General features: G+C 50.9%; 7 protein-coding genes across 7 annotated transcripts; 4 read left to right on the top strand and 3 right to left on the bottom strand.

Annotated features, from left to right (window-relative positions):
• Positions 1-4,402: 4,402 nt before the first annotated feature.
• CGGC5_v015053 (uncharacterized protein) lies at positions 4,403-5,396 on the top strand (the record flags this gene model as incomplete). The annotated part of the gene is made up of 2 exons (XM_032026900.1): positions 4,403-4,654; positions 4,740-5,396. 2 exons carry the CDS (start codon positions 4,403-4,405, stop codon positions 5,394-5,396), a joined length of 909 nt encoding a protein of 302 aa, XP_031876676.1.
• A 160-nt stretch (positions 5,397-5,556) lies between these two features.
• On the bottom strand, positions 5,557-7,347 carry CGGC5_v015052 (UNC93-like protein; the record flags this gene model as incomplete). The annotated part of the gene is made up of 6 exons (XM_032026901.1): positions 5,557-5,736; positions 5,790-6,273; positions 6,345-6,498; positions 6,621-6,733; positions 6,796-7,083; positions 7,142-7,347. 6 exons carry the CDS (start codon positions 7,345-7,347, stop codon positions 5,557-5,559), a joined length of 1,425 nt encoding a protein of 474 aa, XP_031876673.1.
• Positions 7,348-8,223: 876 nt separating this feature from the next.
• On the top strand, positions 8,224-9,774 carry CGGC5_v015051 (Clavaminate synthase-like protein; the record flags this gene model as incomplete). Its single annotated transcript, XM_032026902.1, has 6 exons — positions 8,224-8,642; positions 8,699-8,731; positions 8,779-8,843; positions 8,933-9,226; positions 9,287-9,534; positions 9,610-9,774. 6 exons carry the CDS (start codon positions 8,224-8,226, stop codon positions 9,772-9,774), a joined length of 1,224 nt encoding a protein of 407 aa, XP_031876651.1.
• Positions 9,775-13,742: 3,968 nt separating this feature from the next.
• ptr2-2 (putative peptide transporter ptr2) lies at positions 13,743-16,032 on the bottom strand (the record flags this gene model as incomplete). The annotated part of the gene is made up of 10 exons (XM_032026905.2): positions 13,743-13,974; positions 14,045-14,178; positions 14,245-14,291; positions 14,350-14,506; positions 14,561-14,810; positions 14,858-14,956; positions 15,015-15,306; positions 15,360-15,487; positions 15,764-15,819; positions 15,883-16,032. The coding sequence occupies 10 exons, from the start codon at positions 16,030-16,032 to the stop codon at positions 13,743-13,745; spliced, it is 1,545 nt and encodes a 514-aa protein (XP_031876683.2).
• A 775-nt stretch (positions 16,033-16,807) lies between these two features.
• Positions 16,808-17,875, top strand: are-0 (Arylesterase; the record flags this gene model as incomplete). The annotated part of the gene is made up of 4 exons (XM_032026906.2): positions 16,808-16,955; positions 17,016-17,170; positions 17,232-17,529; positions 17,583-17,875. The coding sequence occupies 4 exons, from the start codon at positions 16,808-16,810 to the stop codon at positions 17,873-17,875; spliced, it is 894 nt and encodes a 297-aa protein (XP_031876684.2).
• An 872-nt stretch (positions 17,876-18,747) lies between these two features.
• On the top strand, positions 18,748-20,241 carry CGGC5_v015048 (Acyltransferase BOA11; the record flags this gene model as incomplete). Its single annotated transcript, XM_032026907.1, has 1 exon — positions 18,748-20,241. One exon carries the CDS (start codon positions 18,748-18,750, stop codon positions 20,239-20,241), a length of 1,494 nt encoding a protein of 497 aa, XP_031876682.1.
• Positions 20,242-21,170: 929 nt separating this feature from the next.
• cypX-1 (Cytochrome P450 monooxygenase cypX) lies at positions 21,171-24,595 on the bottom strand (the record flags this gene model as incomplete). Its single annotated transcript, XM_032026909.2, has 7 exons — positions 21,171-21,221; positions 21,275-21,336; positions 21,483-22,541; positions 22,964-23,196; positions 23,254-23,864; positions 23,935-24,462; positions 24,530-24,595. The coding sequence occupies 7 exons, from the start codon at positions 24,593-24,595 to the stop codon at positions 21,171-21,173; spliced, it is 2,610 nt and encodes an 869-aa protein (XP_031876681.2).
• Between the last annotated feature and the right edge of the window lie 318 nt (positions 24,596-24,913).

Here is a 24,913-nt window from a genome sequence, read left to right as displayed (position 1 = left end):
ATCCCTTTCATAACGTTCTCTCATCGATCATCATGGAAATACGTTCTAAAATCGAAGTCGCAGGTTCCAATTTTCCATGGGCAGGCCTTCCACAAGAGCTACGACTTATGATACTGAAAATCTTGAAGGGCCTCGTTTTCCGTCAGGCAAATCATCCCCTAGCAAATCTGGCCTGTGTTTCCAAAGAATGGCAGGACTTTTTCGAACCATTACTGCGGCGGACATTGACGCTGCGGGCTTCAGTTTCGGGCTCAGTCTTTGAAGGCCTTCAGAAGCTCATTGATGGCCCGATTTATCGTAGTGCCTTGGTCAAAAAGGTTGCAGTTCTCATCGATTTGGGCAACGGAAATTGCTCCCAATGCGAAAATCCCACTTTCGAAGACGTCATGTTCGGGGAGTGCCAGAGAAGAGTTTCAGCGGGTCTGGGTAGCCTTTTTTCCATGCTTGCGAAATGGAGCTTCATGAATACGACAAGAGGCATTGCGCTTGAAATCGGCGCGACCTTTCTTGGTTCTGGCTTTCCAGACATTCGCTGCCGTTGTCCAAGGGGCCCAACAGTCGATGTTAGGAGCAGATTGGATCCTGAAGCTGGTCTGCCCTTAAAGAGTGTTTCTGTTGTAACTTCACTTAGGATCGGACGATCCTTTTCTGCTGAGGTCTTAGGGTGGGCATTGGGCGACACCTTGGACAGTTTGCCCGGTCTTCAGCAAGTCGATTGCGAGCGACCATATCCGATCGAAAGACTTGAAGAAGTGCAAACCCGGCACACAGTCCGAGAAACATTCTAAGCAGAGATTTCACGCGAAGTTCGATCCGGAGGGTTTCATTATGGGTACCTCGTTACCGTCCATTCATCACCGATGAAGAATCAACGTCCACGATTCTGAGCAAGGCTGCAGTCTCAGCCAGCTTTTCCCTCAAAGAAATGTACATTTCGCAAGCTTTCGAGGCAGGAGACTTCTTTCAACACTTCAACTCTACGGTCTCATCGAGCCCAGAGACAGTGTTGCTGGAGCGTCTCGCTCTTACTTGTACTGCCGAACGAACAGAGCTCAATCGCATACTTACAGCCGCGAGTCAAGCTGCCACATATATGCCGTGTCTTAGTATTATGGAAGTATGGCGTCGCGATCAAGTCGATGGTTTCTTCTTTAGCTACGAGGTTGAGAAAAGCCAAGTCAAACTCACGGTGGCTGTTACTTGGCCGCTTGAGAACCTGTCAGAGACAGTGATTGAAGCATGGCAGAAAGCAGCAAGCCGACATGCTGATCGAAGATTCGAATGGTCAACTAAGAGAATCGATCCCGGGACTTTGACGTATGCGAACGATGTTTCTAGATCTCTGAAATTATTTTGTGAAATACACCAACTCATCTTTTAACCTTTTAGACACGGAATATAGTTGATGTTGCATTGAAGGATGTGGATAGGCGGCGTAATCTCTCAGTATAGGTAGATTGATGATATGCTACCGCAGTTAGTCATAGGATGTTTTATGAAAGTTGTCTGTCTGGCTACTATCAGATGGCTCAAGTATGATGAAATGCTCACGATGGCGGTTGAGTGGCTGGTCTTGGATGTCACACGACTCCAACGAGACTTGCGCTACGCCCACTTCACCTTGATCGCTATGTATAAGTATGACTTCGAGATGTGCCGGTAATTCACGGCTGGATATAACAACCCGCTTTCGAAGTGCTGTTCTGAAAGGCTAGGTTCCTCATTCTCCGAGAATCGACTGCCAGATAGATGTTCTTCGCAGCAGTGTTCATATCTTTCAAAACAGCCTTTCTTGCCATCGTATGCTCAGAGTATGAGGGATATGCGGGCGACGTCCAGACGGTTGATCAGTGGTCCTAGCAGATGCCATTATAGGCAATTAGCTATTCCACACATACCGCGCACCAAAACTGCTAGTATCATATTTGTTCTGGGAGACGCAATGACGGAAGCACCGCGTCCGTGGCTCATGGGTTTACGAGGGACCGCATCGGCATCCGGTGAGTGCGTCGCCCTGAATGCTGATCTCCTGAGATTCGTCGATGGCGAAGAAGTGGCCCCGGAGAACGTTGGTTCGGGGATCTCATCATGCGTCGGTCTCAGACCGTCGAGGACTGCCACACGTCAATGTTGGAGCAGAAACTAGATCATATCCTGAAAATCACCAGGCCGCGCTCAATAATGTGCAGTTGGCTTTTGCTGTTCAGATAATGAGCTGAAGTGGTTTTGTCGTCAAAAAGTTGGCTTTTCAGACTTCCGACGCACCATTTGGGCCTTTTTCCTCACAGTGGCGGCAACTTTTTGGTTTTGTTACCCAGTTTTTTAGTGTTCTAGAAAGAGAAAATTCTTACAAGGGCGAATCAACCATCGAAACATTTCTCGAATTGACAGTTCCGACGATCATATTTCGCGGTAAATTGCAGGGGAGCGAATCCATACGTCCCCACAATCAACCGCAATCCCCCAACATTGAGCCGGGACATGAAGAAACGGAAAGTGGGAACACGGACAAATCGCAAATTTGTCCGCCCGAACTGATCGGAAATGTTTTCGGCGAGGGATGTAAATACACAAAAACGCTTTCTTCAGGACGACAGGATGAATGGTCTCGAGGACTTGCCGCCAATGCGAGTAGCTCGTAATATGGTCAATATTCTCAAGTAGGCAGCTTTCCCGACCGTGTGTCTTTGCCAAGACCTGGAGGAGTCGCGGAGATGTAAGTTTCATTGAAGATCACGCAACACATTGGATCGGCTCAAGTCCGAAAACTCTCTTTGAGCAGTTCGATTTCTAGATGAGTTATCCCGCCGGTAGAATATTGGACGGCGGAGGCAATGGACATGGATCAGTTGACTAAGCGGATTTTTGCTCCCTGCCAAGTCCACTTCATCAACCGCAGCTTGCAAGGTCGTCTCATGTGAAGTGCGAGGTCTCAAATTGCGCCGCATTCCAAACCTGGGTTGCGGGCTGAGGATATCTTTATCTGTTTCCCATCGAAATGGATTTGGCAACCCGATTCCCGAGCTCTCGCAGCGCCCTATGGGCTAGTGCCTCCGTTCTAGAACCCTTTTGGGTTGACGTCTCGCCAGAAAGGTGATATCGCGTCCTGCATTAGGGCGTCTCAAACCGGCTTGGCGGGAATAGAGTTCAGAATGCGATATTTGGGGGCAGTTATTGGAAACACTAGACACGCAAACCAGCCGGCCGCCCACTCGGTCGGCATGCGCCGACTTTAATCGGCCATTTTCCTTTTTCCTGGAAAAGAAAAGCAAAGGAGGGAACCCGGCGAGGTAATGTTTCCACCACTGCATTCCTCTTTTCTCTTTCAAAGCAGGTAGACAATCCGAACTCAATAAACTGCTCCGTGCCATGATCTACGTGTCAAGCACATCAGCCAAGTTAGGACTTCTTCTGTCTCGGAGTTGTCAACCGAAACCGAGAGTGAGGTTTCGGCAACGCCCGTCATCAAGGGGTTCCGACGGAAACATCGCCATGAGTTCCAAATTGTCAACACCCCTGGATGGCAACTTTCCACCACACGGAACTCGCGTTCATCAACTTTATTGTGAAGCCATCACCAGATTGCGCAAGCAGTGATCTATGGAGCAGCGATGATGCTTTTCCATGGATCTCTGAGCGAATCTGGGCTCGAAGGTAGGTCTTGGTATCATCTCCCCTTAATATCAGGGGCCGCTCGATATTGAATCTCTCACCAGTCTTCCACGTGGTGCAGGGAAGCAGACTCCAGTTGTTGCCGGGCACTCCGGAGTAAGAATTCGACTTTCTATGGATGAGATAATCTGCCACGACTCACGACTTTGTCTTTGCGGTAGTGTTGATGATGAGACCCGGCCGCATGCGGCTCCGTGCGTGCTGCCCCCGAATGGGGCACTGGTTCCGAAACTGAATCAGCGGAAAGTTTCTTTGGATTTTGCCAGGGTGTAACCCTGCCTCTCATCAGGAGAACAGCCAACTTCGCCGGTACCCAACAGCACGGTTCAGCGGTGACGAGGCGCGCCGAGTTACAGATGCCAAGGGTGCATGACACGAAAATCCGGCGAACCCCATTCAATCCCAGACGGCAGCAGAAAGCTTCTGGAGAGTAAGGGGCTCAGCGGACGGTCGCGCGCTGGGCGAGGACGCCGCGGACTTGGAGACTGGGGTGAGATGGAGTTGCAGCGGTCCCATGTTCGCTAGACAAGGCTCAGATCAGATCAGACGATGCCAGTACAAAATGTCAATGACCGCCCTCGTCTGATCCGTTCGTGCCTGGACTAAAGCCTCTGTAGATCATCTTTTACGTTTCTTGCATTCTTTTTTGTTCGTCTCATCTGACGCCTATTTTCCAACCAACCACACTCTTTTTAACAAATCCGCTCGTAGCCGGTCTAGGATCAACAAAATGTTCGTTTCTACTCTTATTCTCTCGCTCATCGCCTCGGTCGCGGCCGACTGCGCCACCAAGAACAACACTGGCGCCACCGCCCCCGGTTCCAAGGCCCAGTGCACTCTCCAATTCGATGGCCGCATCCCCAAGGCTTTCACCGCCGCCGACTTCGATGGAAAGACCAGCCCCTTCAACACTGCCAACGTCTTCGGCAAGGGCCTGAAGTTCAGCGAGCTCATCCAGCTCCCCCAGGGTGCCTCTTCCCTGGTAAGTGACCCACCCCGAGCCGAGCCTGGCCTCTCCCCGGCCCGTACTCCGAACATGCGCGAGACTAACACCGATGCTCTTCCAGTTCGACGTCAACTCCACCAAGCCGTTCGAGGTTACCATCAACGACAAGTCCATCTTCGCTCCCAGCGAGACCAACGTTCAGGTCGGCTTCCGCCGCGCTGAGATGCTGCCCCTCAGCAACGACGGGAAGGATGCCTCCACCCAGGGCGTCAAGACCCTCCACTTCAGCTTGATGAAGGATGCCCAGCGCCCCCTGAACCTGTCCCACGAGTACCAGCTTGTCTTCCTCGAGAGCGCCGACTTCAGCACCAACCAGGTCGTCCTTAAGACCGGTACCATCCTTGGCCAGAACACCGCCGACCCCGACACCCTCCAGCTCTTCGGCAACGTCAACTCCAGCCCCGTCCCCGAGCTCTTCAAGACCAAGTTCACCGAGGGTGTCTTCCACAACTTCGCCGTCAAGCTCGACTTCACCAAGAACACCACTGAGGTCTTCTACTCCCAGGGCAACTCCGCTCTGAAGTCTCAGGGCACTGCTGTCACCAACAACATTGCCGGCCAGGGTCAGTTCCACTTCGGTATGCTTAAGAAGCCCGTCAACGGTGGCAGCGACATCACCAAGAGCGGTGACCAGCCCGCCAACATCAACGAGGGCATCATCTACGGCGGCATCTTCCAGGAGGACAGCTCCACCGGCTGCATCTCCCTGTCTCCTTAAATAACCAAAAAGAGATGGAGTTTGGAATGAGAGATATTTCTCTTTATTAAAATTGGGGGCATTGTGGAGTTGACTTTACGATGGCCCAGATATTCGCTTCTGAATAAAGAGAAAGTGTTTAAAAGATGGACCGCGAGGTTTTATTGAGTTAGATGAATTACTAAATTTCGTCGCTACCATCATGATCCTGCTGCCCTTTATGTGAATCAACTGCTTCTGATGGCCTCTCCTTTGTCGAATGCGCGCCAACGTGTCGAACCCCAACTTGTCGAACAACGAGATAGGCTGGCACAACAGCAATAGCCCAGAGAGCAAAGTTGACACCCAAAGCTGCTGTCAGCTGCGGATAATGTCAGTTCTCACGAGTTCAAAAGGCAAGTCAAAGGCACTCACAGGCGCACTCGTCGAGCTGATGCCGGAGCTGATGCACTGGCCTGCGCTTTCGAGAGCTCTTGCAGCGCTCGTGTATCTGACGATGTCGCTAGGATGACGCGACATCCATCCGACCAGCCAGTATCCGAAGTTGTAAGTCAGTGCAAAGTTGACCTGCCACATGATGTACAGCGCCCATCCCCGACCGAAACCTGCATCATCCCAGTCAAGGGAGGGCTTGTGCCTGGCGTAATCGGCCTGGACAACAGTGCCCCAAATCCAGCAAACACCGATAAGCGCCATCAGAAACGCATACGAAACCCGTGCGCGCGTGGTCAGCGAGAGACGCTTCCAGTCCAAGAAGCTTCCCAGCGCAGCGGTACCGGCGATCTGGGCAAGCGCAGATACGAGGGATGCCAGCGCTCGCGCGCGGATGGTGAAGTAGAGTGACAGGTAGGAGCTGCTGTAAGGTAACAACCAGTTGACGTAGATGAAGAATGGCGTGCTGTCACACAAAGAAGTATTAGTTTCACTGAGAAGCGTCCCTGGCATAAGCATCGAGGCTGTCGGACTTACACCAGGAGGAACTCCTTTCGTAGCATGAGACGTCCCAGCTCTTTGAGTTCAGCCGAGTCAGAAATACGCTCAACGATCTGGACCCGGGTGCCGTTCCGTCGGACGACTTTATCGGGTGGGGAGAGGAGCAGGGCAACAAGGGGCCCGAGACATTCTAGACCAAGGTTGAGTCAGCCCAGTCTCATATTGTACCCGGCGGAGTTTAAATCACGAGAAGGGATAGAGTTGGGTTGCGGAATCACGTCAATGGGGGCCAAAGCTCGGGCCAGTACTTACGCAAGACCACAAACACGATATACGTTCGCCAATCCAGCTTCCCTGTTCTCTTGCCTTGGTAGTTGAAGGCGAGGTTAATAACACCGCCTAGGATGCTGCCACTGTTCCTGTAGCTACGTATGATTTAGCATTTCTGATGAATCCCGCGACGCCAGCAACTTGCGATGTTACCTACCATAACCAGTACGCAAGATATTTGCCTCGGTTTTCTGGCTCCGGATAGCTGAGCATGATAGCGCCTTCCGCCGCCCAAAATAAGCCAGCTGTGATACCACAAGCAGCGGAACCAACGTAGATAAACCACTCAGTCCCATAACGGTTGTTGGTGTAAATAGCAGCGGAGTACACCGCATAGCCCATAGTTCCGAAAGCAAAGGTTGCCTTCAACCCGAAGCGGTTCGCAATGATACTTCCCGTGAGACAGGTTATTGTCATCAGAGAGAATAGTACAGCGTTTCCAGCCCTGCTTCTGGGTTAGATCTGGATATCCATATGCTGCTGTGAGGTGCATGTCAACTTACATAACTAAATACGGCGATTGTTGGCCGCCGGCACCAACAGAATTCATAGCATTCCATAGTCCAGGGGCCGTGAATGCGGCAATGCCGACGACAGTGGCCTGGAAGAAGACTCCACGATACCAATGGTACTTTGGTGAAGATGCTGCTCCAGTCACAGCATTAGCCGGAAAGGTACCCGGACCGTGGGAATTGCTGGCTGAAGTCATATTCTCAGTAACTGATTCGCCAACGTTACTATGCACATTTCTCCGCTTGGAGGAGTTTTGGCAGCTGCGACGTACTTAAGCTAAGAAGCACAAGATTGAGCCTTCGATTCCATGACCTATGATAGCGGAAGGATTTTGAAATCCAATATTGCATGATATCGGAGACTTGCCGAAGCCGCAGGCTATCCTTCATTGATCAGGTCGGCAATTATTAGTGTGGTTAGAGGTCGTCAAAGAGCGTCCCCACATAACGTACGCGGCTGGTTGGATGTTCTCACGATCACGACATGCCGACATGCAATTGCGAAGCTCCATGGATGTTTTTTTCCGCTTCCTATGCGCGTAAAAAATGCCAATAAAAGGTGCTGAGCAGCCTTTGAGAAATTTTTGTGAAATCTATTCGTATATTAGGTCACTGGCAGGTTATAAATCTTTTGGAACCATATTGACGAAATTAATAATACAATAAAAACGTAAAAGAACTGGCTGAACTACGCTTTTCGTCGAAGCCTGCCAAAACACATTTAAGATCCTTTATCCATCGCAAAACAATATCCTGCCTTACATACCGATGCTACTTATGCTGCATTTACGTCGGGCTTTCCCCGACAATGCGTCTACCTGGCGTAGCATGCACCATCAAGATGGGCGATCACGCAATTCACACAAGCGAGGCCAAGGCACCCCAAGACCTGAAGGATTCAGAGCCTAGCAGGATCTTATCAGTGATTTTAGTCATCAGTAATCGCGAATGTCTTGGAACAATAAGAGCAACAAGAGCGCGTGTAATGCCTCAAGCAACGCCAATCATCATTTCAAGTATCAGACAGCCTTCACAACTTCCAACACAAACTTTCGAGAATAATCGAAACAAAAATGGCAGATGTTGAATCCGCAGCAGCGCCCCAGAGCGGTTTACCATCATCGGCACTGGAAAACTGGGGGGACATTGACAAAGGTCTGCCCCTCTTTGAAGCATTCAAAGTGCCCGGTCAGCAAGACACCGTCAAATTCGGCCTTCCCTGGTCTTCGTCTTTCCCTCTGGGTCTCAGACCAACCAAAACATTGACTTTGACCGAGAGCATCGAAGCCGTTGAAAGATTCACCCGGTCAGGTGACTTGGTTAAGCTGATCGGGCAGCATGGCGGTGCAGTGTTGATCCGCGGATTGCCCATCAAAACGCCGGACGACTACAGCAAAGTAGCACACGCATTTGGATTTCGCCCTCATGTTGAGGTTGGAAGACCTCCTTTGAGGACTGTCTTGGCACCAAATGTTAAAACGGCAAACGAGGGGTAGGCTCCGCGATGCTCAATAGTCCGACCACATAGCACGAGCTGATAGTCCGTAGGCCACCCGAGCTCCCGATTTGGCCGCATAGCGAGTAAGCATAGTGGAGCCCTTGTTATCATAGTGTGCTGATCAGGGCAGATACGGTTGGTCGACGATCAACCCAGCTTGGCTTACGTTTAGTGCCCTTCAGATCCCTGAGTCTGGTGAGTGATCATAGTTTAACTTTGTGATATCGCCATGAATGGCTTGATTGTTGAAACAAGTTTACGATGTGCGTGCTAAATAGAAACAGGCGGCGCAACTCCCATCACATCAGCAATCTACATTGCCCATGAGCTTCAACGCCAATCACCAAAGTTTCTCTCGGACCTTCTCAACAAGGGCGTCAAGTACGTGTACCGCTATACGGTAAACCAGCTTGTTTCCAACACTGGAACGAGCGTTCGGGGCGCATATGGACAAGAGGTCGCCGACGGAGACGACGAAGAAACGGCCCGGAAGAAGATCGAGGCTGAGGTTCGCCGTCACAGTGACCGCTTTGAATGGCATGATGATGGGAGCCTTAGCGTGACACATATCGTCCCTGGTTGGTGTTCATCCCCATCATTCGCCATGGAATTTGGCCAGAGCTGACACCACAATGAAGCCATTCGTATCCATAACCCAACTGAGTCTACGGTATTCTTCGGGAATGTCACTTCCGCCTGGGGGCGGAGTAGACATCATGGTGCGACGAGGCCACCGTTCCGCGGCGATGACGGGTCCTATCATCCGCCGCCGACATTCGGTGACGGCACGCCGATTGACGTCGAGGACTTGGACTTGCTGCTGAAACTCGCGGAAGAGGGTGCCGTAGATGTTGAGTGGGAGCAAGGAGACTTGGTTTTACTGGACGTGAGTACTTTACCTCTGGAAGATCCCCGTGCGAGTGACATCGTGTGTGGTGGCTGACACGAAAGGCGTCCCCAGAATTACGCGGTCATGCATTCGAGGAAGCCTTGGAAGGGGGAGCGCCAAGTTCTGGCTGCACTCTGGGACGATGACGGGAGGATCGGGGATTTTCCAGAAGGCTTAGAGTTGCTGAAGGGAAGTCCGAGAGTCCCTAGGACGGACTCGGGCGAGACTGTCGGATAGCGATCCACGGTCAGCCCTCATCGTCATTGGCCAGTAATCATTCCCGACTGGATATCTCAATGAATATCATCCCTCAGGCTTAGAGATCTTTGACTTGATCTACCTGCGCCTGTGCTCCGGTGAGCATACAGTCTTACTGATTTCAGTGATGTACCCTAAGTAAGCTTGCCTATCTTATCAATTATCATTCTTCAGATCTCCGTTCTTCGGTTATCGGAGCCCGAGAAGATCAAGCCGCAAAAGATACGAAGGCAATACATGCATTATGAGGAATGATAATCCGCCACGGAGAACCCTCATCAAGTTCTAGGGGCAGAATACGATCCTAGCTCCATAGCCACCGCGCGCCACGCCTACCGCCCATGACAGTTTGTCAGGACACTATCAGGTTGTAGTTGAAATTGTGTCACCGCGACAAGTACGCGAAGTCTTACTCGGACAGTGGAAACAGGCCAGGGCCCAAGTGGATCATTCCGGGGGGGAAAGGAGAGACGATGTTCAAGCGCGGATCAGATGAAGCTGGTGATGCATCCGTGCGCCAGGGGCCTCCGAGTGGTGCGTGGTGCGGGATGAATTGCAGATAACCTCGCATGCATGTTCCGTCAAATGCAGTCTATTGTCTTATGCATAAGGCTTAGTTGTTGACAAAAGGGGAAGATCATTGCCAGATCGGCTACATCGCGTCTTCTTCAGCGGCGTATGGCAGTGCCATCTTTCGATCAAGCCGTTGCTTTTCCTATTGTCCAGTTTAAGACACAATCTCCCCCTTTCGACTCTTTCGACTGAGGCAGTGGATATCCAACAGTCCTTTTCAAATTGGAGACCTTTTGTCGAATCCATGGTGGTTAGGCACCACAGCCGCTTTGACGATGGCGTCGCTTAGCGGCCCTCTCCTAGACCAACAACAAACGCCACGCTTCCGATGTAACCGCTAACTGTATCATTAGAGGCGCCATGTCTCGTAGCAGATGGCGCTAACAGAGCCCGTCTATCCGCCAGCCGCAGCGAAGAGAACCGGCGATACTCCCTTGAGTTCCTGGATGACGGGTTAAGAGCCCGCAGCTATGACAGTGGACCGCCCGATTTGAGCCTAGAGGGGGCAACTGAACGACAAGGCTCGGACCTCTTCATCACAGCTAGTGCATCGCAATATCCGCATTGACCTTGGAATCGCTCCATTGGATGAAGGGGGTGGCTCTCTCTAATACCCTCTCTCTCGCAATCCATGCCGCGGGCTTGGGAGAGGGAACTTTGATCTTTGATTCTTTGTGTCTTCTCACCTCCAGTCATTCGTTCGCACGGTCGGGATTATTTCGCTCGCAGTTGACGGTCTTCGCGGTTTGCACTTGTTTTGTTGCATGACGGTGTTCCAAGCGGGCGTTCCATGGAAACGTGTTGGAACAGAAAACAACAGCAACAACAATCTCGATACACACACGACAATCACACGGCAGCGCCAGGATATAATGAACAATGGTCGGTGAGGGCATCCACGGGAGATGGCATGAGGTCTCGCACAAACTCTATCGTCGAGGCCTCATCGGGGATCTTCTCAACGCTCCCGGTAACATAATCAGTCAGGTGCTGTCACCGCCGGCGGCGACAACGCAGGAAAGTGTGAAGGCAGAGGGGACTCCAGCAGCGGCAGCAACAACACAAGCAGCAGCCGCGCAGCCAACAACGCAAGCAGCAGTAGCAGCACCTGCAACGACACAGCAGCCTGCGGCGGCGGCTCCTGCATCATCAACAAAACAAGAACAACAACAGCAGCAGCCTGTGACAACACCAGCTGCCCAAGTTCCAGCAACAACAAAAGCAGCAGCAGCAGCTCAACCTCAACAATCATCTCCAGCGGCCGCTGTACCTAGTCCCTCAACAAGTAGTAGTGCTGCAGCTGCAGTGGCTGGTGGTGGAACAACATCCGTTGCCAACGCAGCGGCAGCGGCAGCAGCTCCCACAACCCCCGTTGTTGCTGCGTCCTCCCATGTCGCAGCATCCTCTTCGATATCCCCGACTACAAAAGTCTCTGGTCTCAGCGGTGCAGATGCAACGAGCTCTGGAGGACCGGCTGCGAGTCAGACACCAATCTCACCAAATCTCGATACACAATCCAGTGGTGGAACTCCTAGTCAGACTCCTTTGGTAGCGACTGGTGTCGTATGTAAGTGATAATGTCAACTCCATAACTCCATTCCTCTAAATGCTAACCTCATTCACAGTGGGTATCGTTGTCTTGATGGGAATTTCCCTGCTGCTTTACTGGTGCTACCGTCGAAGAAGAAGGGCAAATAAACATCACCACGCCGCTCTGCCTCCCGAAAGCCCCTCCAACGAATACGGCCCCGAACCTCGATATCGAGATACCATCGATACAAGCGTCGTCCCGATGACTGAAGTCATGACCGATAGTCGCGCAGTCAGCGGCATTGACCAACTGACAGTCGAGCATCCCAAACCTGAAAGATCATCCGCAGCTCCACCTCAACTTACACTGCAAGGCCTATCCTCAGTGTCCGAACGAACCAACCCCTACTCGGGAACGCCATTCACTTACGCTCAAGCTCAACAATACGCACAATCCCATGGGTTCTCATTCCCAGGTCCACCACCAATTCCAGAACCTTCCCCTATTCGTATCTTCAGATGGCCAACCCGGTCATCTCGCTCCGGCTCCTCCGCCCCTAGTGTCTGGTCTGCTTGGCGAACATCGAAGACTCCTTCACATGCACAGTCTCGTGCACAGTCTAGAGCATCTCGCAGCACCATGTCTTCTATGCTCTGGCACGGAAGGAGAGACGTCATCGCCAGGAGGACAATGAACCAAACTCCGGTGTCAACAAAGAACGGCTTCCTAGCCGCCAGTACACCAGACAGCCCGATGCCAGAGGGTCTACACACGCCGATCCTGGACTGGCTAAACTGGATACGTGGAAACCAATCCGAAAATGGCGACCCGGAGTTCAACCACAGAAAAAGTATCGCCAGTTCCGAGAGCTCTCTCTCAGAAGTAGGAAGCATTGCCAGCAGCGGTGTCTTCTCTCCCACGCTCCTTTCTTGGCCTCCGCCGGCCGAAGGCGCGCCACCCATGATCGACCCAGATGCCTTGGAGGCTCTGCGATATTTACCCATGCCTCTTCAGTTGAAAAGAGAGAGCAGTAACGGCGAAACCTTTGTAGAGCCGTCTGGAAGCCGTGTACAAAGTTTCCAATAACTGTAAATTCATGTAATTAATGACGTCTGTTCGGAAACGGCTCTAAGGTACGAGCTGTCCGCAGCGCCTCCACAAGGGCAAGTAAATTGACAAAGCATATAACCCAACCAAGCAAAGTGAGGCCATCGCCACTACCCAATCGATCAATCCGACATCCCTCGATTGAATTGAAATATTTGATGTCTCATACTCTAGCCAATAGGAGGCCTTATATAGGCTATCGCCCCACTTATAGGTATGCCCAGGCTATAGGCAATGGATACGTGAGGGCATACGTGAGGGGCCCCCTTAGGGGGGGGGCTGGAGGGTTCCTCTAAAGAGCCCTCTAAGGGCCCCTCTCTAAAGGGCCCTCTAAGGGGCCCTCTAAGGGGGGCTATGAGGGCCTATGAGAGGGCTTATGAGGCTGTAGATATCCTCAAAATTACCCGATTAAGTAGTCTATATGACGTCATTTTGTATAGTGATTGATTTGTTTTATTTGCAAGTTAGCCAAGTAATCAAAAACACCAAAAAAAAAGAGCCAAGTTAACAAGTATGGGGGTCAAAATTGCTTTGATTGCCCTTGTGGAGGCGCTGGCTGTCCGTCGTTGCATTGCTCCGGTGTCATAGCATAGTTAGTATTTGTAGCTCAAAAAATACCAAATTTGACCATCAGAAGAAATAATTCATGCACTTCAACTCCTCACAAACATGGATTGTGACGAACACTGTTTTTGCGTACTATTGAACCGTACAAAGGCGTCAACCTGCCCGATATTCATGAATCAGGAGATCTTCCTTCAATGATCACCTCTTGTCCAGGCGTTGCTTTATTCCTCCCAGGGTAGAAACAGGCATAGAATGCACAGCCAGCCACAAATCCCACAATCCCAAGGGAAGCGTACATCCAAACCAAGTACGGGTCCTGAGAAACAGGAGCCAGAGCGATGCAAATAGCCGCAGCGACACCAATTGTCAGCCAAAAAAGGGCGGATACAACCGATCGAAGACTAGGGAAATTTGAGCGTTAGATTTCATCTTGGCGTCATCGAACCACTGAGCCGACTCAGGGGCACTCACTTTTTCGGTGCATGGGTGAATGCTAGCTCCAGCCCAGTAACGATGATGAACGCCTCTGAAAACGCCACCAGGATGTACGCCGGTGCCTGAATCCAGACGTGAATGCTTTTCGGGGGTGAATTGTATATGTAGTGCTGCAGAACACTAGCATAAACCATTGAGACGGATGCGAAAAGAAATCCGACGAAAATTCGAGTTACCGGATCGAAGTTGATGCGATACTTCCGGAAGAGGGGATACACAACGACTATGGAGTTCTCGGGTTAGATCATTTCCTAAGGTGTCTAGCGTAGATGGCTGCTTACTGTCAAGAAATGGAATGAAGATGCACAGGGCGATGGGGTCCAGATTCTGCAGTAAATCGTTCGGTGTGCCATGTAGAGCCATCTCGCCTGCCTGGGAAATCAAATTGTTCCAAATCTGGATCCAACAGATGAAGTAAAGGGGGAAGAACAAGAACATCTAGACATGAAAACGTCAGCTTCACATCATTGTAAATAATCGAGATCTTCCTACCTTGCAACTGTTCAGTCCCCTCATCACGTCCATGACATATTCGTCAGTATACTTGGCTTCTCTTGCAATCGCATAGTTGCTTTCGTGACCAGACTCTCTGAGCGCCGAGGGGGTGGCATTCTCAAAGCCCTTCTCTTTGATAGCAATGCTGGTTACTCGGAAAGCATCCACAATCGCAGATCCTTCGGGTGGAACCTTCACATATTTCTTCTGGCCGGAGATGAAGACGGCTGCGGATATGAGTATTGCACTGGGCAGGTTAGACACCAAGCCAGGTCAAAAGGTTGGGCAACTCACATGAGTGGAATCAGGTACGCCAACCAGAAAGAGTGATGAGCCTCGACGTTGACAGTGATCAGAGGTGACAGAGCGCCAATGTTGACAACCCAGTAGAACCTTGATAGTCATTAGCTAGTGTCCGCAATGTTGTATCACTACCTATGCATCATCTTACCACATGAACAAGCGTTGTACAGTCAGCTCAGGATCCACAAGAACCTCTTCGCCAGACTTCAGAGTCTTCACGACAGGATGGGAGTTCTGGTATTGTTCGGCGCACATGGGCGTGACGTTCGCTTTGATCCCACCTGTACCAAGACCGATGGTGATCATTGCGGCGATGAGGCCACCAAAGCCAGCCCCGCTGGTGATCGCTTGCGGTGTTGAAGTTGCAACGAGGATAATGAGACCGATGGTGTAGACAGAGCAAGCAGCAAGGATTGCCTTGAACTTTCCAAGATACTGGTCTGATAAAGGCTTGTCAGCACAGCACTATATGGAGGGTTTTTAACCAACTTACCTGCTATAACGGCGCCGATGACTGTCGATGCATATGCCCAGAATTTGAAGAAGTTGCCCAACGCAGTGGCCACAGCTTGGCCTCGCCCGAGGGCTCCCGGAAGATCAGAACTTGGATCATACGGGTTACTATAATGGAACTAGTTAGCAATTTGTAGTAAGTCTAGTCGGAGTTGCATAGTATTAGATTTGAAACCGCCTGATTCCCCGGCGTACTTGGCGACTTCAATCAGGATGACAGTAGTAGAGATAACAATAGAAACGACAACAGCAATAACAGCAGCAATAACAACAACAACAACGACGACGACGACGACGATGGTACCTCAATATGGAGGGCATGTGAACCCAAAGAGAACCTAGTCGCTCTAACATATGGAACAGAGGTAGTCCATTAGAACTTACTTGATGTAATTCTGAATCGGCCCGCTCAGACCAAAGTAAGTGAAGCGCTCTCCGAGCTTTTATTTTGACTGTTAAACACGAGCTCCAACTGGTTTGAACGAATCTCATGATCGACATACCTCAACAACCAAGATCAGAAGTGCGACAGTTGGGAGTTTGTCTGGAACTCTCCTAAGACCCGCCCATTGCTCCGCAGCCAACTTGACCGGGGCATCAGGATGCACCTGGGCCTCTTCTGCGCCGGCGATGTTGTCTTTGGTGTCGCCCATCGTCACTCTAGCACGATCAAGAAGTATTCATGTGCCGAAAATCGAACGATGCCCTTCGGAGGCTAAATGCTGGAACATCTCATAGTCATATAGATGACGAACAAAATGCTTGGCTCCAGCCTTTGTTCAAATCACTGATCCTCTGACTCGACCCGGCGCAGCGGGTAAAGCGGGGTCCCCCGGACAGGCGCGTGAACGCCTGATACGGGAGATAACGCTGGGGATTTTGCGCAACTCTCATAGGTGGCGTCCACTGGCCTATCACTAAGATAGCGATTGAGAACGCCACCAATCAGATCTAATACCGTCATCTTTTGGTGGTTCATCCGCTCTTGGCCCACCAAGATCGGCCATTTGAACGCCGCCAATCAGACACAATGCCGGCCGCCGAATTCGATGCGTTGGTCATGGAAACGTCCGGCCCGGCGATTGCGGCTTAGATGATGAGACGAACTGCGGGATGAATTGAGACTCGTGGCTCGACATCGCAGTTTGATCGATTTCAACCACATGCGCATACATCGAAAATGACAGTTTCACGAACAGCCTGCGGACAGCTGGAAGCTGAGGCGTACCCCGGACGACTTGCTATTTCGGCGCAAGACTATCCAGGTATAGATCCAGAGTGGGTTCGGCTTTGGAATGATCATGGCGGCTCCATGGTGAGAGCCGATGAAGTCAGTATCGAAGAGTATCGGAAAAGCCCGGGGAAATACAGCTTCACTTATCCGACATGTGCTGGTTAGCCAAGTTAGAAGCCAGATTTTGTCTCAGAATGCGTATTAACAACAGTGTAGGACCTGAAGTATTCCATGTTGAAGATCGTAAGATCCCTGTAACCAGGCCCTTTGGAAAGATCACCGTTCGTGTCTACTCGCCTGAAGGCCCTGGTCCGTTTCCCGTACATCTCAACTTTCATGGAGGTAAGCGAGCACCTCGTTTGAAATCCCAGCAAATATGAGAACCAGTAATTGACGTTACAGGCGGTTGGGTTCTTGGTGGGCTACAGAGCGAGGCTGCATGGTGCCGACACATGTGTAACAAAGCGAACATAAAAATCATCGATGTCGACTACCGTATGGGACCTGAACATAAATTTCCCACCGCAATTTACGACTGCTGGGATGCTGTCAAATGGGTAAGACTTTGACCACCAATAAGAAAGTCCCAAGCTCTTGGCTAACATCTCCATCCTCCAGACCATCAGCAACGCTCAAGTTCTAAACATCGACCCGACCAGCGTCTCGTTTGGCGGGCTGTCGGCCGGCGGTCAAATGTCTGCCGTTCTTGCCCATTTGGCAAGAGATGAGAAGATTCCAATCAAGTTGCATCTCATGATCGTTCCAGCGACCGACATGCGGTATTGCAGCCGCAAGATCAAAGGGCTCAATGAAATCAACTGTCCGTATGAAAGTGCTCGACAGTTTCACAGTCTCCCTTGGGGACCACTGGGGAGAGAACAATGGTTCTTGAAATATTGGCTTGGAGACGATGATGGTAGGATGAAAGCCAGCCCTGAAACAAGACCATTTATTGACTCATTGAGCTAGATGAACAAGAAAGATGTTTGAATGAGTGGATCTTGACGCCCGTCTTGGCACCAAACTTCAGCGATCTACCGCCAGCTCATATCGTAACAGCAGAGTTCGATCTCGAGCGAGATGAGGGGGAGTATTATGGGAGGCTACTCACAGATGGTGGCAATCAAGTTTCGATGAAGAGGTATGAAGGTGTCCCTCACGCTTTCGCACACTACAACCATCCAGAAAGAGGTCTTGGCAAAAGTTTTGAGTTCATCACGGACACCGCGTCTTTGCTTAGATCAACGCACTACCGGGGCTGAATAAGAAGAGTTGTGCCATCCCGGCAAAAGAAATTCTCACGTTGTCTACCTCATGAATGTTTCTCTTGATCGTCAGAAAGAGTCAAACGCAATACTATATACTATAATTACTATTGCAGCAGCTGCCATCGTCATCTCTGCTGTCGTCGTTGTCGTGGTCTCTACTATTCTCAACATTGTTACGGTCATTGCCGCCACGAATGTTCTGACTAAATCAAAAGGAGTTTTGGGACAGAACATGATTGCGCAACAGCTTGGAACCAATGGCGTGAGCTGAACGTCAAGCAGCGACATATGAAGGGGAAGCAACCGGCACTCATTTCCATCCTCGTGAATGTGGTCGGGCGACGAGGATGAGTCGTGATTCACAGCGGAATACAGGTATATACCTAGCTGTGTGGCTGTCGAACATGAAGACACATTCGGAACCAAATAATCCTGCATGCCTCAGCTTGTGTGGACCTCAATGTTCTACGGCATGCAGTGTTTTTCAATTATCCGTTCGATATCCTTCAAGCCATCACACCACCTTATTTGGCAAGATCATCACTAGTAAGACTAAGATGGAAGGCACCAAAGGTGATCATGAGGGGTTGTTGCAACAAGACTCCACAATTCACCTGCGGAACGCATGACTAGTACCGGAAAGTTGACTTCAATTGGATTTGGGACATCTCGGGTCGTACCGTAGACATCACGGATCTTACTATATAGGTCAGATGTTAGGGGCGAGGGGAGTGGGGATCAATTACTTGAGACTGTCCTGATCAATCGATACCCACGCCATATAAAAGCCATCGTCTAACGGTTTCAACTCCACCACCTTCAGAACTTGGAATATACATCAGTTTGTCTTGTCCATGAGCCTTGCAATGTCAAGGGTTACCAGGGACGTTCAGACGCACTGGGTTCGTCCATGTCAGCCTCAAGGCAGTTCAGGAGATCAAGTATGGCCTATTTCGGACTTCGATTACATTCAGCCTGCAATCAACATTCCCCTTGTTGCAATATACGCCCTTCCTTCTGATGCAAACGGACCATCAGTCATTAAGGATTTGAGAGTAGGCCTTGCTGAAACACTCGGCCAATACAGACAATTCGGTGGCAGATTGCAGATCAACGACGAGACAGGCCAGCACACCATCAAGACTACCGACAATGACGTCGTGGAACTGAGTGTCCAATATCACGATGGACCGGATGATGATTATGTACCATCCTACGCCGCCCTCGAGAAAGACGCATTTCCACCCATGTTGTTAGACAGCAAAAAGCTTTTGCCAAGAATCATTACCGAAAAGCAGAACCTCACCCAGCACGGAGACTTTCATGAGGACGACGCCCCCGTCACAATGTTTATGGTTACCTTTATTCGAGGCGGCTTGGTCATTGGCGTTGGCCTGCATCACTTAGCCACCGACGTTTCAGGACTTGACGGCTTTCTCGAGTCCTGGGCAGCAAACACGAAAAGGTTGGTCGCTGGCTTACCTCTGGCTCCCTTTGACCACTCTATCATGGACCGCGCACTTCTCACGCACTCTGGCCCTGTGCCAGATGTGAAACGGTGGACGGAACTGGACCAAAGGTTGAAGACCGTCAAACTGCTTGATACGGCTCCTCAGCCTCCTCCTCCCGAATTCAAAATGCCCGCCACTTCGGAAGTTCTTTTTCATTTCCCAAGGTCCAAGATTAATCAACTTAAAGCCAATGCATCTCGGACAGACCCAAACACTTGGATATCGTCTTACGATGCCATCATGGCATTCTGCTGGCGATGCGTCTCCCGCGCTCGTCAGTCTTCGGTCACTGGAGACACAACCACTACACTGATGTTCGCTGTCAACGGGCGCGGTCGTCTCAAACCGCCGCTTTCGAAGCATTACGTTGGCAACGTCGCCACGCTGAGCTGGTCGGAGCTAACTTTCGATGAGGTTGTGGCCCCCGGTGCCTTTCCTCGCCTGTCTGCATTGTTGCGTGCAGCAAACGTCGAGGTCGACGACGATGTTTACAAATCAATCGTGGAGTGGGTCGCCGGTGTTTCTGACAAGCGACGTGTCGCGTTTAACATGAACGCATTCTTGGGTCCGGACGTGGTGGGCAGTAGTTGGCAGGGCTTGTCGGCTCATCAGACGTGGGACTTCGGGTTCGGGACGTCAAAAGCGATTCGCTGGCCTAAGCCTGATCTCGATGGATTCGTGTTTTACTACCCTTCCAGAAATACGGGTGACCCGGACGAGGGTGTTGAGATGGTGGTGTGTTTGGAAGACAGCGCGATGCAGAAGTTGCTCGAGGACCCGGAGTGGCTGAACTATGCGGTGGCCAAAGGACCGAGGAGTTGTTTTGATCTAGATGTGGCTGGAGCCTGAGCGTGTCTTGCTCGCAGGTGTGGGACCCTTATTGGACTTCACTCTCGTCGGTGTCGTAGCAGATCAAACAATCAATTCGACTCCAAGTTTACATTCATGTGATAACTCCCGCAGGGGCTGAGATTGATTCGCTTCTTGGATTGTTTGGCCTAATCGTCTAGGTAAGATATGGTTCGACCGCGTAACATGAAAATTTTAGGTGAAGTCCGCGTAATTTGGCCAATCACTCCGCTATGCCGATTTGGCCCAGTGGTATCGGGGCGGCGGCGTTCAGGGTATGGGATGGCGTTGGACGCCGTCGAGGCAGTCGATGATTTTCTTGAGCAAGTAGTACATGGTAGCATTACGGCTACGCTACAAGGAGACAAACAAAATAGGACCCAGTTTAGGGTCGTTCTGACTCCGCAGCTTTGAACGCATCCGCAACATGAGGTTTCAGTTGAAGAACATTTTCAATACCCCGCCAGAAAAGTGCATCTATCCTCAGAAGTCCGAGTCGTAGAAATGGAAATGATACCACTTTGACTCTTATTAGCTTTCGGGTAGACTGCAACTCAGCAATCCAGCCTGATGCTTCTTCAAATCCAGCGGACGTAACGGCCATCGTCATCAACGTGAAGCAAATCGAGGAGAACATGAATTGAGTCCAAGGAGGCCAGAAGCCGCCGTCCGTATCGGGGCTTAGACTCCGGATGATTGCAGACATTCCGATGATGCATGTTCTCATCTCTTCTCTTACCACTCGCAAAGATCGCGACAGATCATGCGAGTGGTACTCCGTTGTCGCAGTCTCTGTCAACCATGGCCTCAGCTTAGCTCGGCCGATGATCAATTCCACATAAAGCTGACCAAAGCCATTTTCAGTAGAAGAGGTTGAGCTGTCATCGTTGGGAATGTTGCGCAACTCGTGTAGCAGTGGCTGTGCTACGTCAATGGTCCCCTCGTGATCCCCAGATAAGATCCCGATAGTTCGTGGGGAGCTTGGGCATGTGAATGTCAGCTAAAAGCCCACTGCCAGATGTTTGACACTTACTAAAGCTTCGATAACGTTGATGCAAGCGTTCTTGTGATAGCTGAGAAGTTTATCAGATGATTCTGTGCAGGAGCGTCGAGGCCCGAATCAGAAAAGTCATCATAACGCAGGGTTGTGACAAGCCAATTGTCCTCATGAATCAAAGGTGGCCGACCAAGACCGCAAGCTAACCACTTATCAGTCGCATAGATGATGAACGATAGCCTACGACGATGTGATATTTGCCATGATGCCATGGACCATCTTGAAGGGTCAAGATGGAGACCCAAAGTAGTAGCACAGGATGTAAGCCTTCCCAGTAGGTCCCATCTGGACGCTGTATCCGCGACCATTGGGTCAGAAGAAGGCCGGAGGACTAGCAACAGTAGCGCTTGCACGATGGCGAGCGTTGGCGAATGCATTTCGTAAGCCAGGCTCTTCTCAATAATCCGAGAGAGTTCGGCATATGGGGGCTTGTCGTAGGCTACATCGACACTGAGCTTGTCGTCGTGAACAGCGAAAGGTAGTGAGATGGCATATGTCGCGGCGACGAGACATAAGGGCGCTGATTCGGGGTCTAAGGGATGCGACTCTGAGAATATTGGCCATTTTGGATGGATGAATTGGTAGAAAAGCCGAACTAGGCGTCGTCCAACATCTAAAGGGATGACCTGTTGTAACTCCTCTCTGAAAGAGTCTTCATAGCCTTTGCTGAGGCCAGCCTCCTCCTCTCGCCTTCTAGAGAACAGAGACTGTTGCGAAATGAGGAACTGACAAGGAAGTGGGCTATGCTGTACCGAATGGATAGCTAGCTCTTTGAACGCAAACATGCCCATCTCGTCAAACCGGTAGTGGCGGATCAGTAGGGGGTCCATGTCGCTGCTGAGACCCATTAATTGCGGGTTTGCACCTGCGGGATAGCCAGAATTCGGCGCAGACGCTATGCTCATGTTGAGTGCTTCTGTCTCGAGAGCAGCGGCGGACGGCGAGTCAGGTGGCCGTGGACTACGGAACATGGCCTCAAATTCGGATTGCGTGGTGTCGAAGTTGAAGACTTCGCCAAAGTGCATGGGCCCATCCTCGGGAAGCTGCCCAACGGAGAAGCCACCGAGGACTTGTCCCGGGCTTGGTGCGACTGTTTGTCTTCGAGTTGAAGCGTCAACACTGGCGTCTACCTGGCCCGCGTGTGGCCCGTCGGCTGGCACAGTTCTCTTTCGGGGCGCTGCAGCCTCGATGAAGGTGCACTCACGGCCATGCAAGACGCAGAGACGACACGGTGGCGACTGGTCTATACGACATGCCGTCTTTCGTGCACGACAGAAATCACATGGCCGCTGGCGTTTGCTCATGTAACGACGCGGTTGGGTGATGTTGCTGGACATCGTAGACGCGTTGGTAAGTGATAAGGCATAAAAACACGAGCCAGGCCGGTGTCAAATGAAATGTTATATGTGTTGACATGTCAATCTCATTAAATCGTAGAGTCTAGGTGATATTATCGGCTCGATTTCGAGGCGCTATCATATCAACTCATTGATGTCGGAGAGGACTTGTATCTGGTCAAACGGACTTTTTTCGCCGGCCGCGATAGAATTCTTGGGGCACACCATCCGGCTGCTCCAGATGGCACCAGCTGGCACTCACCCAATGGAACCCCTTTTTGGCCTTCTCGAAACAACTACGTGCTCTTCGACTTGACAAAACATTGACCAGATTTGGGAAATGTGGCAAAATAATTCATGAAGCCCATTGATTCAGGTGTTGTTTCCTCGGCCAACTCAACGCCACGACACTCTCTGAAGAAGCCCGCCGCAGCCAGTCGTGTCTCCATGTACGCCACGTGAATGCCGATACAGATGCGAGATCCGGACCCAAAGGGCGAAACGACGGCTTTGGCGTCGCTGGACATGTTTGACTCTGCGAACCATCTCTCCGGATTGAATCTACACATATCATATTAGCATCGGAACATCGGTCGAAGACATAGCCAGGTCACCTACTCCAACGCGTTCGGGAACAAGTCCTCCTTTCTATGCATTGTGTAACTTTGCGCGCTAACGGTTGTCTTCTCAGGGATCATGTATCCTTCCAGGTTCAAGCCGCCAGAGGGTGCTCTCCTTGGGAAAGCGCCCTGCGCCGCAGCGAAAAGACGATTCGTCTCGCTGATCGTGGCATTCAGCAGAGGCAATGTCTCCACGTCCGCATCTGTAAAGTTGTCTGGCAAAGTTGATACTTCCGCCTCAATTTCCGCTTGAAGTTTCGGACGGGACAAGACGGCATATATGAGATACGATAGAGTGACAGCTGTTGTGTCGGTTGCAGCGACCGTAAAGTTTCCCGCCTCGTTCTTGATATCGAACTCGGTCAGGATCTCTCCCTTTTCGGCGCCAGCCAAAATCGTACCAAAGATGTTTCGCTCCCCCATCTGCGTTCGCTTTTTGCTGTTCTCTACAGCGCGAGAGGCGTAGTCGAGGACGTAATCCCATCCTCGGAAGGCCGTTCGACACCATGGGTGCGGGATCAAACGACCCACAGTCTTGATCAGTGGCAGTTCTGCCGTCAAGCCAGAACTCTGAATGTAGATTGCCACTGACCGAATGAACTCATTTTTCTGATAAAGGTTAGTTCAATTTATCAGCCGCGACATGCCCAAGCCATCATCTGGATGGACGACGTCTCACCTGTCCCTTTCCGAGCATGTCCCAAGACTCGCCGAACATCAATTCCCCCGAAATATCTGATGTCATGAACGTCCAACATTTGAGCACATCGGCCTTCCCATTCTCCTTCAGATCATCCGCGATCCTGTGCACGTCCTTCTTTGCGATCGCTCTGATGGTGTCTTCCCATTGGACTCTGAGCTGAGACTTGCTGAAGGCTCTGGCGAACATCTTTCGGCGTTGCGCATGCTCTTGATGATCTGTCATGGTAAACAAACCTGGGTAGGAGTGTCCGCCGAACTTCAGATACCACTCGTGCTTGGTACAGCGGGAACTGACAGAGTAGATCTTTCTGTGGCTATCGACGGATACGACTGAGACTTCGCCAGGGCTGAGTCGCACGATGTCGCCATACTTGCGATGTAGGTCGTCGACGTAGAAGATTCTTCTCCCCATGACAACATGGTACTTGAGGACATAGTGGGTGAAATGAGAGTACCAGGGCCCGGGTATGTACTTCAACGGTGAGAGCAAGGAACGGAGAGCGATCTATACGAGCAACGTCAGCATTAGACAGACAATTGCCACGACTGGCAGAAGGTGTGATGACACTTACTCGAAGGGTTGATATTATGACAATGCCAGCCAAGAGCACAGCTATAGGTCTGCTGACGAGACCCATGTTGTTGTTCAGTAATTCAAGAAGCGGATGAGGATGACCACAGCGGCATTATTCAATTTAGAACAGTATTTGATATTTATAAGATATCAATGGAACTCATGTAGAGACATAAAATCCATGTCACCATCGTGAGCTCCAACGTGAAGAGTCAAGCTCGGCGTCGGAAATCAAGAAAGTGCGAATACACCCAGGTCACTCAAACGCTGGCATTCCGGCTGCATTCCTCCAGGGATTGTACTGCTTATTTCTGCACATACCAGGCCTTGGGCCTTTGATCGTCAATTTCCCCCGCAGATCAAAGGCAGCGCCCTGTCGAAG

Source organism: Colletotrichum fructicola (assembly GCF_000319635.2).
Source record: "Colletotrichum fructicola Nara gc5 chromosome Unknown KSG_Nara_v1_contig09, whole genome shotgun sequence".
Taxonomy (NCBI): domain Eukaryota; kingdom Fungi; phylum Ascomycota; class Sordariomycetes; order Glomerellales; family Glomerellaceae; genus Colletotrichum; species Colletotrichum fructicola.
This window is presented reverse-complemented; position numbering and strand designations above follow the sequence as displayed.